This window comes from Martes martes (genome assembly GCF_963455335.1).
Source record: "Martes martes genome assembly, chromosome: 12".
NCBI lineage: Eukaryota > Metazoa > Chordata > Mammalia > Carnivora > Mustelidae > Martes > Martes martes.
In genome coordinates this window covers 47,123,072-47,137,743 of record NC_137900.1, presented here as the reverse complement: position 1 = coordinate 47,137,743, position 14,672 = coordinate 47,123,072, and the positions used below count along the sequence as shown (strand labels likewise).

At 37.0% G+C, this 14,672-nt stretch overlaps 1 protein-coding gene across 1 annotated transcript in view; it reads right to left on the bottom strand.

The window, feature by feature from the left end:
- The window catches only part of DENND4C (DENN domain containing 4C), a 136,792-nt gene that overhangs the window by 92,143 nt on the left and 29,977 nt on the right, over positions 1-14,672 (bottom strand). The window contains exon 2 of the mRNA XM_080819876.1: positions 6,166-6,487. Within this exon, the coding sequence (XP_080676002.1) occupies positions 6,166-6,470 (305 nt within the window). The 5' untranslated portion in view covers positions 6,471-6,487. The remainder of the gene's footprint in view (positions 1-6,165; positions 6,488-14,672) is intronic.

Genomic DNA, 14,672 nt, shown 5'->3' with positions numbered 1-14,672 from the left:
AAGACGTATTACAAACCTGAAGAAAACATCTGGAAACTTATTTCACAAAAAGTTCATCCTCCTAATACATAAAAATGTACTGTTAAAACAAACAAACCAAGGCCAAAATCTGTTTTTATTTTTTTTATTATATTTTAAGATTTCATTTATTTGTCAGGTAGAGCAAGAGAGAGCACAAGCACAAGCAGAGGGAGCGGCAGGCAGGGGAGAAGCAGGGTTCCCGATGTGGGACTCAATCCCAGGACCCTGGGATCACGACCTGAGCCGAAGGCAGACACTCAACCAACTGAGCCACCAGGCATCCCAAAAACCCGTTGTTAAAAAGACATAAACAAAATCAGTGCCAAAGACATTAACAATTCACAAAAGAAAAAATGAAAAACAGTCCTTAAATGAAAAAATAGTTAATCTCATTAAAATTACTCTGACACAAAATAGATGATCAAATTTTTGAGTTTTTGTCAGTATCAAACTTTTTAATTTTTGTCAGCCTCTTGACTGTGAGACTGACAAAAATTCAAAAATTTGATCACCTGGGGCGCCTGGGTGGCTCAGTGGGTTAAAGCCGCTGCCTTCGGCTCAGGTCATGATCCCAGTGTCCTGGGATCGAGGCCCGCATCGGGCTCTCTGCTCAGCAGGGAGCCTGCTTCCTCCCTTCTCTCTCTGCCTGCATCTCTGCCTACTTGTGATCTGTCTGTCAAATAAATAAATAAAATCTTTAAAAAAAAAAAATTTGATCACCTATTTTGTGGTTAGGACTGGAGGGAAAGAAGCACATATATCATATATCGATGGTCGCATGACACAATGGAGAGAAATGTGGTAAGATTTAAGAGAATTATGCATGCATTTATCTTTTATCCCAGCAATGCCCTTCCAGGACAACCTGAAAATACACTTCTACAAATATGTAATAATACATACACAGTTATTCACCAAAGCATTCTTGTCATAGCACAAGACTGGACGGAACCCAAGTGTCCATCAACAGAGGTTTGGATGAATAAAGTACATACATCCACACAAATAGGTACTACAGAGTTATAAAAAAATGAGAAAGACCTCCATGTTCAAATACAGAGTGATTCCGAGGATATACTGTTGGGTGACAAAAGCAAAGTGTAAAATAGTGTATACAGTATTTATGGTTTGTTTAAGAGGAAGAAATAAAAATACACTTATGTGTTTATTTTTGTAAAAACACACACAAAAAAATGCAGTTTTTGTAAAAACTGCATTAACAGGGGAGAAGAGGGCAGAAAGTATAGAGAAAAAAGTAAAGGAAACAAAGACTGAAGCAATACTTCTCTAAATATATCTTTTTACATGTTTTGAGCTGTGGCAATATTTTCCATATTAACAGAAAATATTTCTAAAACAAGTTTAACACAAATAGAAACAGATGAACCTAACTGCATACTGTATAACAAATGGATAACATAACCACACAGAAACACTGCTTCATACAGTTTTTTAACACAGTAAGTACTCTGTAAATGCTTGATAGGTCTTATTCCAAGGACAAGGAGCTCATATATATATGAACATATGTATATGTGTGTGTGTGTGTGTATGTATGTATATACATATATACATGTCATATGTATATATGACAGCTCAGTAACAATGAACACACACAAATCCAGATTTTGTTTGGCAAAGCAGTCAGCTGGAAAGGGCTCCCACTGGCCAAACCTGGTACCATAGGAGCAAATAGACTAAGGATTATAATAGGTTTTTATCACACAGAATAAATTAAAATCCAGTTTCTTAGTTATTCTCAAAACAATAAAAAAAGAGAGAGAGAATAGAAAGATCTTCATTCAAGCTCTCTAAGAAAACTGCCAGTTAAAAAATTTATTTTTTAAATGACAGAATTAGTAAAGTCTCATTTTACATCCCCTGCCATACAAGGTCTAATTCAGGCAATGATCAAAGGATCCTAAAAAATGAGAGGTGAAAAGGAACTAGGGAACCAGGTATTTAAACAAGGCCCAGAACTCCACAAATTACTTAAATAACAATGAAAATAACAAAAGGTATCTGGCAATTCCATCTTAACTAAGTGACTGAACTGAACATCACTAATTATGGGACAATCTGTCACTACATCCCTTCCTAATGCTAGCCCTACCTGTAAGTATTCTTGCTAAAAATATTCATAAATTTAATTCAGACTTTAAAACTAACATCCAGTAAACTGACAATAAGATACTAAGTTAAACTACATAATGAGGAAACAATCAGATAAATCTAGAGTGGGGGACATTCTATAAGACAACTGGCAAGACTCTGCAAAATGTCAATAAATAACAGAAAAATTATGCAGAGAGTCTGCTTCTCCCTCTCCCTCTGCCCCTACCCCTTCTGCTCACGCATGGGAGTGCATACTCTCTCTCTCTCGTGCACACGTGCACTCTCACTCTCTCAAATAAATATTTTTTTAAAAAATCAATGAAACTGATAAATGGGGGAAAATAAGAAAGGTATACAGTAATTTGTGATTCTTTATCTTAATAAACATATCTTACACGTAAGATAATATATTGTACTATTTAAGGATTTTATTTATTTATTTGACAAGAGGCAGAGAGGTAGGCAGAGAGGCTGAGCAGAGAGCCTGACGTGGGGCTCTATCCCAGGACCCCAAGATCATGACCTGAGCTGAAGGCAGAGGCCCAACCCACTGAGCCACCCAGGTGCCCCTATACTGTACTATTTAAATCATACTTCATAGAGTATTTGATGTTATGGAGGAATATCAGGTCTTTATACTTTAAACTTAAATAACATTTTTCTAAAAAAAAAAACAAACCCTGATGAATATCTCATCTCCTCATTCACATGCTTAAATGGGGGGAAAGTAGAGTGGACAGGTCAAAATATTGCAGTCACCAGATATTAACAATTATTTGATCTGGAAAGAAAAATTTACCAGCATGATTAACTAAAAGACAACCTACACTCTGGGAAACCTTGATCTGTAAACTTGGAGAACTACAAGATGTATATGAAAGAGTAACCTGCAATCTGAAAGTATCCATCATTTCAAGTTGTGCCCCTGAACCACAAGCAGCAACAATCTTTGAAAGCTACACATCCTTTCAATCATGACTTCATCATGGGGGGATGTGGAGGAGGATATGAAAAGATGTCCTTTAGAGACAGCTAACAGTCAACATTGGAGCCTGAAACACAAGTTATGTCCCTGGCTTGATTTCCACCAACTGACATTGATATTACCAAAACTTTACACTATACCCATCCTTCTATGGATATTACCTATCTTCTTTAGAAACTCATGGAAAAAATGAAAAGAACTATCATAAAACCATTACATGTCCTGAATTACCAATTTTAACCTCCTTGCCCCTTCTCTAAGGAAAAGCCCCTCCCATTAGAGGCTAATGCAGTCACCGAGGCTGCTGACATTACCCCTTCAATCTGTTTCATCATTTTATTCTATCAAATATCTCCTTATTCTTTTATTTTCACCCTTTCTTTTCCATTGGTTTATCTCCTTCAAATAAAGATGTTCAAGGTTATCCTCTGGAAGAAAGTTAAAAAACAGCCCATGACTCCATATTGCCTTACTCCCCAGGTATCCTCAACAGTTGCTTCTGGGGATTTTGTCAAAATACAGATTCTAATTCAGGAGGTTTGGGGCAGTGCCTGAGACTCTGAAGTTCTAACATGTTCCCAGGCCTTACAGATGATACTGGTTCAAAGACCACATTTTGAATACCAAGGCCCATAACTATCTTCTCTCTCTCTTAAAGTCAAGCTTTCAAAAAGCTCTATTAATACAATTCCAATAATTTCTCAACCCTTTCTAACTTGGCTCCTGTTCCCAGGGATCCTATAAAGCTATTATGACCACCATCCTAACTGTATTGACTTGAAGGAGAACCACAGAGCTAAATAAGGTGGCCAATACTAAAGGAGTCAGACGGATGCTGCATAAATGTCAGGTAAGAGAATGACAAATCATCCTTTGACTTCAGAAATCTGAATGTAATGAGGACCTAGGACCACTTCCCCAGAGCTCAACTGCAAAAGTACAGGAGATGACAAAGACAAGTGGTGGTCAAATGGAACAGCTCATTACCTTTCTTAATATCTGAACAACTATTATTGGAAACACCATGGGGCGCCTGGGTGGCTCACTGGGTTAAGCCTCTGCCTTTGGCTCAGGTCATGATCTCAGGGTCCTGGGATTGAGCCCCACTTCGGGCTCTCTGCTCAGCGGGGAGCCTCCTTCTCCCTCTCTCTCTCTGCCTGCCTCTCTGCCTATCTGTGATCTCTCTCTCTGTCAAATAAATAAATAAAATCTTTTAAAAAAGAGAAGAAAAGATAGACCAGCAACCATTAAAAAAAAAAACCAACAACTTCATGAGACAATCAGGAAAATTTGGATATATGATGATATTAAGTAATCAATCACTTCTACAATGTGGTATTGTGATGACATTAAGAGATTTGACATAAGAAAATCAATGTAATACATCACATTAATAGAAAGAAGGAAATGCCTGCATGATCTCAATTAAAGAAAGCATCTGAAAAATATCCAACATAATTTAATGACAAAATCTCTCATAAAATCAGAAACAGAAGGGACCTTTCTTAATATGATAAATGGCATTTATGAAAAACCCACAGCTAACATCATATTCAAGGGTGAAAAACTGAAAGCTTTCCACCTAAGATCAGGAATGAGCCAAGAATGCCTGTTTTCGCTACCGCTATTCAACACTGTACATTAAGTTCTAGATGGAGCAATAAGACAAGGGAGCAAATACAACAAACTGCAAAGGAAGGAGGAAAACTAGCTATATTTGCAGACAACATGATCCTATATATTTTTTAAAAAGCCCTGAATATCCAGGGGCGCCTGGGTGGCTCAGTGGGTTAAGGCCTCTGCCTTCGGCTCAGGTCATGATCTCAGGGTCCTGGGATCGAGCCCCGCATTGGGCTCTCTGCTCAGCGGGGAGCCTGCTTCCTCCTCTCTCTCTGCCTGCTTGTGATCTCTCTCTGTAGAATGGATAGATAAAATCTTAAAAAAAAAAAAAAAAAATCCCTAAATATCCAAAAGAAAGCTATTAGAGCTAACAAATTCAGCAAACTTGCAGGGTATAAGATTAACACATGAAATTAAAATTCAGCTGTGTTTGTATACAACAGCAATGAACAAACTAAAAAGGAATCAATAAAACAATCCCATTTTTAATAGAATCCAAAAGAATAAGATACATAGGAATAAAATGAATTAAGAAGGTGAAAGACTTGTACACTAAAAACTATAAAACACTGCTGAAAGATACTAAAGATCTAAATAAAGGGAAAGATATCTCTCATTCATAAGTTAGAAGATTTAATTGGTATAAAGACAGCAGTACTCCATAATTTGATCTATAGATTAAATGCAATCCCCACCAAAATTCCAACTTCATGTTTTACATAAATGGACAAGCTGATCCCAAATGCTTCCTAAGACGCTCTCAAAACCTGTATGTTTTTACTATAATAATCAGAACAGCTTAATACATGACATGTATAGCTATTAAAGTAGTAATTATAGGTATTCTAAAAGCATCTCATTTACAAAAGAGGGCCAGTGTAGACCTTTTTGAGAAAAGGGCTTTTACAAAGAATGTACTTCTCTGGCTGTGGACTAGATACTAAATACCTTATAACAACTACACTCATTCTAACTGTAAATACCTCCTCCCTCTGGGACTAAAATCCACACAGCACAGTTTTTTGTTTGTTTTTTAAACAGGAATGTTCCTTTGTTAAAGGAGTTCAGGGCTTCACAAAACCTCATCACATAACCTAAGTAGCTCCTTAAAACTATAGTCTTTTATTATAGCTTCTTGCTCTTTTATTTTTAATTACTAAGCTTATCTGAAAAGTACAAGAGAAATGGAATCATATTTCAGGCTCCAATGCCTTCATTTCAATCTTCTGAAAGGAAATGATCTAATGATTCACGTACAATGCAGAGAAATTCAGTAAGGGTGGATAGAGATATGTAATATCTTAATACACTCGATCCTGAAGTAACAAGTAACAGAACTATCACGGATTTAAAATTTCTATTTCCATGCACTTTAAATAAATGTTATTTCCTTCACTACAGCAAAAGAAAGTAAGTCACCATACCCAATGTCGGTAAGGGGTGGTTTATCTCTTGCTCTCTTGTAACAGAGGAAAAGTTCTGGGCTTTTCAGACTTCCATAGTTCAAATTCGCTTGGAGAGCTGATGGAGTAGCTTCGACACAGGTGTAACCTTCAGGTACTGTTTCCCCAGCAGATTTGTTAATAACTGCAATGTCTGTAATGGGAGCTTTGGGCCCAGTTGACTTAGTATCTGAACGATTTAGTTCTTGATCTAAAAGAGTAGATGTGTCAGTGAGACCTGCCACAACAAAGTAGTCAGTCACTCTTGGCCCTTTATCTTCTATCATGGTTGCTACTGTATTTCCTAGAAGAGGAAAAAAAAGAAAAAAGACATCCATTAAATAAGACACTTCATTTTGACTTCCTAAAGTCAAATACTCCTGAGTTAACAGTGATCACCCAGCACACTCCCGGCTGGATTTATAATCCAACTGTTGTCCTTCCAGAGAAGCAGCCTGTTTCATATTATCTTGTCAGCTTTTACCTCCTATAAAGTACAAGTTTACAGAATTAACTCATTTGTAAGGCAACTATGATCCTCTCATGTGCCAAGGCCCTGTGAAGAATAATGAAACTGTCAGAATAATCAAATGGGCTATGGTGCTTCAGCAAATGCACTTAATGAACAAACTTCAGACCATTTAAAAAAAATCATTCTCTTCTGGTTACCAAATTCCTAAGGCTAAGTTTCACGTTTAAACAAATGAATTGAGTTCATCACAAATTAAGTCAAGGTCTAAGACAAAAAAATAATAATAATAATAAAGGTAATCGTAATAAATATCATCAAACTGGTCTCCTAATCCAGTTAGGAGTCTGTTCCTTATGGAAAAGGAACTTTATGAGAACACCATGTAAACTAAGTAAGTTCAGGAGTCATTATGTATTTCCTATGTAAATACCAGATAAGGCATAAAATACTATAACCAAAGAAGACAAAATTATATATAAAACATGTATTCAGAGACTTATTAGGTAATACATGGTAGAAACCCAGAGATTATGAACATTGAGTCAAGATTTCTATTGTCTCTAAACTTGGCACCTCTAAAAATAAAATCAGGCTTCTATGGTTTTAAATATTTTCATGGATTTCATGTGCTTTTTAAAAAAAATTTTTTTTAAAAGATTTAATTTATTTATTTGACAGACAGAGATCACAAGTAGGCAGAGAGGCAGGCAGAGAGAGAGAGGGAGGAAGCAGGCTCCCTGCTGAGCAGAGAGCCCAATGCGGGGCTCGATCCCAGGACCCCGAGATCATGACCCGAGCTGAAGGCAGAGGCTTTAACCAACTGAGCCACCCAGGTGCCCCTCATGTGCTTTTTAAAATCAACTTTATTTGGGGCCTGGGTGGCTCAGTGGGTTAAGCCTCTGCCTTCAGCTCAGGTCACAGGTCACGAGCTCAGAGTCCTGGGATCAAGCCCCTCATGGGGCTCTCTGCTCAGCAGGGAACATGCTCCGCCCACCCCGCCTTCTTGTGATCTCTGTCTGTCAAATCAACAAAATCTTCCAAAAAATTAAAATTAAAATTAAAACTTTAAGTACAATTTACATACAATAAAATGTACATATTTAGAGTGTAAATTTTCATAAATATATATACCTGTGAAATCATTACCACAATCAAGACAGTAAATATATCCATCCAAACCCTGAATTTTCATATACCCCCTCATATCTCTTCCTCCCCAGGCAATGAGTAATCTGCTTTGTCACTATAGTTTTTAGAACTGATATATATGGAATCATATAGTATGCATTCTTTTTTTTTTAAGATTTTATTTATTTATTTGACAGAGATCACAAGTAGGCCAAGAGGCAGGCAGAGAGAGAGGAAGGGAAGCAGACTCCCTGCTAAGCAGAGAGTCCAACTCAGGGCTCGATCCCAGGACCCTGGGATCACGACCCGAGCTGAAGACAGAGGCTTTAACCCACTGAGCCACCCAGGCGCCGCCTCTAGCATGCATTCTTTTTTGTCTACCTTTCTTTGTAACTATTTTGAGATTCATTCATGCTATTGTTTATAACAACAGTTCTTTCCTTTTTTAGTTTTTAAATATTTTTTTAAGTAATTTCTATACCCAACTCATAACCTGGAGATGAAGATTCATCTGCCCTACCGACTGAGCCAGCCAGGAGCCCCTCATTCCTTTTTATTGCAAAGCATTATTCCACCACTGAGTACACCACAATATGTTTACCTACTGACCTTACTAAGACATTTGGGTTATTTTCAGTTTGGAGTTACTACAAATAAAGCTGTCATAAACACCCATGTATCAGCGTTACAGACATAAGCTTTCATTCACCTTAGGTCATTCTTAAGACGAAAGGATTGCATCACCTGCTAGGTATACATAATTCTAAAAAACTGTCAAACACCTTCCTAGAGTGAGTATACCATTTCATATTCCTACCATAAGTATGTGAGACTTCCAGTTGTCCCACATCCTCCCTAAAGCTCCATACAGGGGCGCCTGAGTGGCTCAGTGGGTTAAAGCCTCTGCCTTCAGCTCAGGTCATGATCCCAGGGTCCTGGGATCGAGCCCCGAGTCGGGCTCTCTGCTCCGCAGGGAGCCTGCTTCCTCCTCTCTCTCTGCCTGCCTCTCTGCCTACTTGTGATCTCTGTTTGTCAAATAAATAGATAAAATCTTAAAAAATAAAAATAAAAAAAATAAAGCTCCATACAGTCAGTCTTTTAAATGTAGGTAACTCTAATATGCCTAAAGTGATACTTACTATCATTTTAATTTGCATTTTTTTTTAAAGTAGGTTCCACAACTAGTATGAAGCCCAACTCAGGGCTTGAATTCACAACCCTAGATCAAGAGTCAGATGCTTATCTGAATGAGCTACCAGGTACCCAGTGATCTGCATGTTTCTAATGACTAATGATGTTAACCCCATTTTCATGTGCTTATTTTCCATCCATGTATTTTCTTCAGCGAAGCTTCTGTTCAAATCATTGCCTATTTTCTACTTGAGCTGTTTGTTTACTCAATCTTTAGTTGTTTTTTGTTTGTTTGTTTTTAAGATTTTATTTATTTATTTATTTATTTATTTTAGAGAGAGAGAAAAGGAGAAAGCTTGTGTGCTAGCAGGGGAAGGGATAGAGGGGAAAAGGCAAAGGGGAGGGAGAGGGACAAGGAGACTCCCGCTGATAGTGGAGCCCCACATGGGGCTCAATCTCACAACCCTGAGATCACGGTCTAAGTGGAACCCAGAGTCAGACGGTCAACCAACTGAGCCACACCCAGGCACACCCATTCTTGAGTTTTTAAAGTTCTTTAATATTTTTTTAAGGTTTATTTATTTATTTATTTGACACAGAAAGAGACAGACAGAGAGAGAACACAAGCGGGGGTGGAGGTGGGGGGAGGTGGCAGCAGAGGGAGAGAGAAAAGCAGGCTCTCTGCTGAGCAGGGAGCCTGGTGCAGGACTCGATCCCACAATCTCATGATCATAACCTGAGCCGAAGACAGGCACTTAACCAACTGAGCTACCCAGGTGCCCCTTAAGTTCCTTATATATTCTATAGAAAAATCATTTATCAGGCATATACTTAGCAAGTATTTTCTCCCAATCTTTGACTAGTCTTTTTACTCTTACAGTAGTACCTTTTGAAAGGCAGAAGTTTTTATTTTTATTTATTTATTTTTAAAGATTTTATTTATTTATTTGACAGACAGAGATCACAAGTAGGCGGAGAGGCAGGCAGAGAGAGAGGAAGGGAAGCAGGCTCCCCGCCGAGCAGAGAGCCCGATGTGGGACTCAATCCCAGGACCCTGGGATCATGACCCGAGCCGAAGGCAGAGGCTTTAACCCACTGAGCCAACCAGGTGCCCCAGAAGTTTTTATTTTTGAAGTTCAGTTTACCAACCTGTTCTTTTATGAGGCAGCATGCCTGTGGTATCATATTTAAGAAATCGCTATCTAATCTAAGGTCACAAAGGTTTTCTCCAATGTTTTCTTCTAAAAGTTTTATAATTTCAAGTTTTACACTTAGGTCTATGATCCATTTTGAATTAGTTTTTGTATATAGTGAGGTCTGAATAAAGATCCACTTTTTACATACAGACACCCAATTTTTCCAGCACTGCTGGTTGAAAAAGTGAACTTTTCCCCACTGTTCTGCTTTTGTACCTTTAGTCAAAAACCAGCTGCCCAACATGTTTATATCCATCTCTGGATTCTTATTTCCACTGACCTATTTGTCTATTAATGTCAGTACCAAATGATTTTGATTACTGTAGCTTTATAATAAATCTTGAAATCAGGAAGTGTTAGTCTTCAACTCTGTTCTTGTTCAAAATTGTTTTGATTATTGTTTTAGGTCCTTTATATTTCAATAAGCATTTCAGAATCAGCCTGTTCATTTCTACCAACACCCCCCCACCGAAAAAAACCTACTAAGATTTTAACTAGTATTGTGTTGAATGAAACCATAGGTCAACTTAAGGAAGACTGTCAATAATGAGTCTTCAAAGATTATGCTGAGTGAAGTAAGTCAAGCAGAGAGAGTCAAGTATCATATGGTTTCACTTATTTGTGGAGCATAACAAATAATATAGAGGACAAGGGTAGATGGAGAGGAGAAGGGAGTTGAGGGAAATTGGAAGGGGAGGTGAACCATGAGAGACTACGGACTCTGAAAAACCACCTGAGGGTTTTGAAGGGGCAGGGGGGTGGGAGGTTGGGGGAACCAGGTGGTGGGTATTAGGGAGGGCACAGATTGCATGGAGCACTGGGTGTGGTGAAAAAACAATGAATACTGTTACGCTGAAAATAAATAAAAAATTAAAAAAAAATAATGAGTCTTCAAATCCACGAACAAGGTTCATCTCTACATTTATTGAGACTTGTAAAACTTTCTCTCATTAATGTTTTATAGTTTATAGCTTATGTCCTTCACATCTTATCAGATTTTGCTTAAGTACATAATAATTAATGCTATTATAAATGATGCTGTTTCCTTTTTAGCTCAATTTCCAATTATTCTTTGCTAGGACAAAGAGATACACTTAATTTTGTATCTTGACTTTATACAGTGCAATCTTCATACAGTTACAAGTTGCAGAATTTTGTAGGTACCATCAAATTTTCTACGTAGATAATAATGTATCTATGAATAAAGACAATTTTACTTCTTTCTTTCCAATACAGATGCCTTTTATTTCTTTTTCTTATCTTACTGTACTAGGCAGAACATTCAGTACAGTGTTCAGAATAAATGCTGACCAAAGATGTACAAATGACCATAAGCACATGAAAAGGTGCTCAGCATCGCTAGTCACAGCAGCGTTATTCACAGTAACCAAACAGTAAAAACAACCTAAATATCCATCCAAAATATAAATAAATAAATTTAATGTGATGTATCTATACAACAGTATTATTCAGTCATAAAAAGGAATTGAATTTTGATAAATGCTGTAACATGGATGAAATCTGAAAACTTTATGCTAAGTGAAATAATCCAGAAAGACACCGAACAAATATTATATGGTTCCTATATGATGTACACTGAATAAATACAGAGAACATAAAGTAGAGGTTACCAGGAGCTGGGAGGGGACAGAATGGAGAGTTACTGTTTAGTGGGTACAGAGTTTATGTTGGGGATGATGGAAAGGTTTTGAGCATAGCAGTGCCAATGGTTATACAACCCTGCCAATGTACTCAACACCACTGAAGTATATATTTACAAATGATAAATGTTATACATATTTGCCACAATAAAAACAAGAGAATATATCAATAAGCATCTCTCCATATTCACCTTCTGGGCTTCAGGTAAGTTACAGAGTAAACTCCCAGAACCAGCTTTCTAGATCAGAGAATGTATAACCATTATTACATGCTTCTTGTCTTTTGAAAAGAATATACCAATTTACCACTGCAACAGTAGTGTATCTATGATCCAATGGGTGTTACAACTATATTTATGTTTATTGTGTTAGAGTAAAATTGGTATAGAGAGGTTTTAATACACATTTCTTTGATTTAAAAGGAAAAAAAAGGAGAGGCACCTGGCTGACTCAGTCAGTAGAGCATGTGACTCTTGATCTCTGATTTGTGAGTTCAAGTCCCATGCTGGATGCAGACATTACTTAAATCAATACATTCTTTTTTTAAAAAAGGAGAGAAATGTTGAGAGTAAACAGCTTCATTTTGTCCCTAATCTTAACAAGGAAATCATTCAGTCTTTTATCAGTAAATACCTGTTACTTGTAGGTTTGTTGTTAAATACTCTTTATCAAGCTAAGAAAATTCCTTTCTAATCCTGAGACTTCTATCAGGAGCAGATGTTAGATTTTATCACAAACTTTTTTGCATTTACTGACATGAAACAGTTTCTCTTTGTTTAACACAGTGAATGACGATGATTAATTTTCAAGTTATTAATCAACACTGCATACCTAAAATAAATCCCACTTGGTCATGATCTATTATCCCCTTTATATATTCTTAAATTCTATTCGCTAAAATTTTGCTTGAAATTTTATATATGTTAACGAGGAATACTGGTCTGTAGTTTTCTTTTCTTGTAATTACGTCTTTACCCAGTTTTGGTACCAAGGTATTGATAGTCTCACAGAATGAGTTGGGAAGAATACCCTCCTTTTCAAGTTTCTGTGATAGTTTGTATAGAACTGGCATTACTTCTTCCTTAAATGTTTGATAGTTCATCTGTGACCTCATCTGGGTCTGGAGTTTTTTTTGGAGGTAGGTTTTTATAACTATAAATTCAATTCCCTTAATATATAGGCTATTCAGATTACCTACTTCCTCTTGAATAAACTTTCATCATTTGTGTCTTAGTCCATTCAAGCTACTATACCAGAATGCCACAGACTGAGTGGCTTATAAACAACAGAAATTTATTTCTCACAGTTCTTGAGACTGAGAAGTCCAAGATTAGGGCACTGGCAACTTTATTGTCTAGTTCCTAGTTCCTAAAAGGCTGTCTTTCCACTGTAACTCACGTGATGGAAAGGAGCGAGGGATCTCTCTGGGATCTCTTTTAAGAAAGGCACTAATTCCCCTCAGGAGGGTTTTACCCTCAGGACCAAAATACCTTCCAAAGCCCCACCTCCAAATACCATCACCCTGGGAATTCGGTTTCATCACAGAAGGGGGGGAGGAGACGGTTAGTCTATAGCAGTGTCTTTCAAGAAATTTGCCCATTTCACCTAAACTGTCATATTTACTGACAAGTTATTCATAATATTTCCTTATTATACTTTTAACATCTGTATAATATGTAGTGATGTCACCTCTTTCATCCCCAATTTAGTAATTTGGATCTTCTTTTTCCTTAACCAGTGTGACTAGAAATTTCTCAGCTTTTAAAAGATTTTATTTATTTATTTGAGAGACAGAGAAGAGAAAGAGAGAGGGAACATGAGCTGGGGTTGGGGGTGAAGAGCAGGAGAGGGAGAAAGGGAGAAGCAGACTCCCCACTGAGCAAAGAGCCTGATGCAGGGATCAGGGCTTGATCCCAGGAACCCCTCCCCCACAAAGGCAGATGCTTAATCCACTGAGCCACCCAGGTGTCCTGAAATTTATCAATTTTATTGATCTTCTCTAAGACAGCTTTTGGTTTCACTAATTTTTCTCTATTGCTTTTGTTTTGTATTTCACTGGTTTCTGTTTTGATCTTTATTATTTCCTTCCCTCTGTTTATGCAAAATTTAATTCACTCTTATTTTTCTACTTTATTAAGGTGGAAGCTGGGGTCACTGATTCGAGACCTCTCTTCTTCTCCATCGTAGGTATTTAGTGATATAAATTTCCCAGGTAATGTTTTAGTGGCATCCAAAAATGTGTGTATGTTTTCTTTTTATTCAGCTCAAAACACTTTTTAATTTCCCTTTCTTAAAGTATTTTCTTTGACCACTGGACTATTTAAAAGTATGTTTTTCAGTTTCCAAATTTTGTACTTCAGAGTTTTCCAAGAATCTTTGGTTATTAATTTCTAATTTAATTACACTGTGGTCAGAGAATACACTATGTGTGACTTGAATTCTCTCACATTTATTGAGACTAGTTGTATGGCTAAGAATATGGCCTGTCTTGATAAATACACCATGTGTACTTCACCACTTCAGCATGTGTATTCTGTTTTTGGACAGACGGCTCTACAAATGCCTATCAGGTAGGTTAATAGTGTCATTCAATTCTACTATATCCTTGCTGATCTTCTGTCCCCTTGTTCCATTATTAAGAGAACAACATTAAAATCTCTGACTATAATTACAGATCTATTTCTCCTTTCAATTTTTATGAGTTTTTTGCTTCATGTATTTTGAAGCTCCATTATCAACATAATAAACATTTAGAACTGTTATGTCCTTTTCATTAACTGACCCCTTTATCATTATGAAATTGCCTTCTCTATCTCCAATAAAAATTACTCTGTATTAACCAAAGCTTTTGAAAAACAATTAAAATATTTATAAAAATTAAGAGAGTCTAATAATTAAATT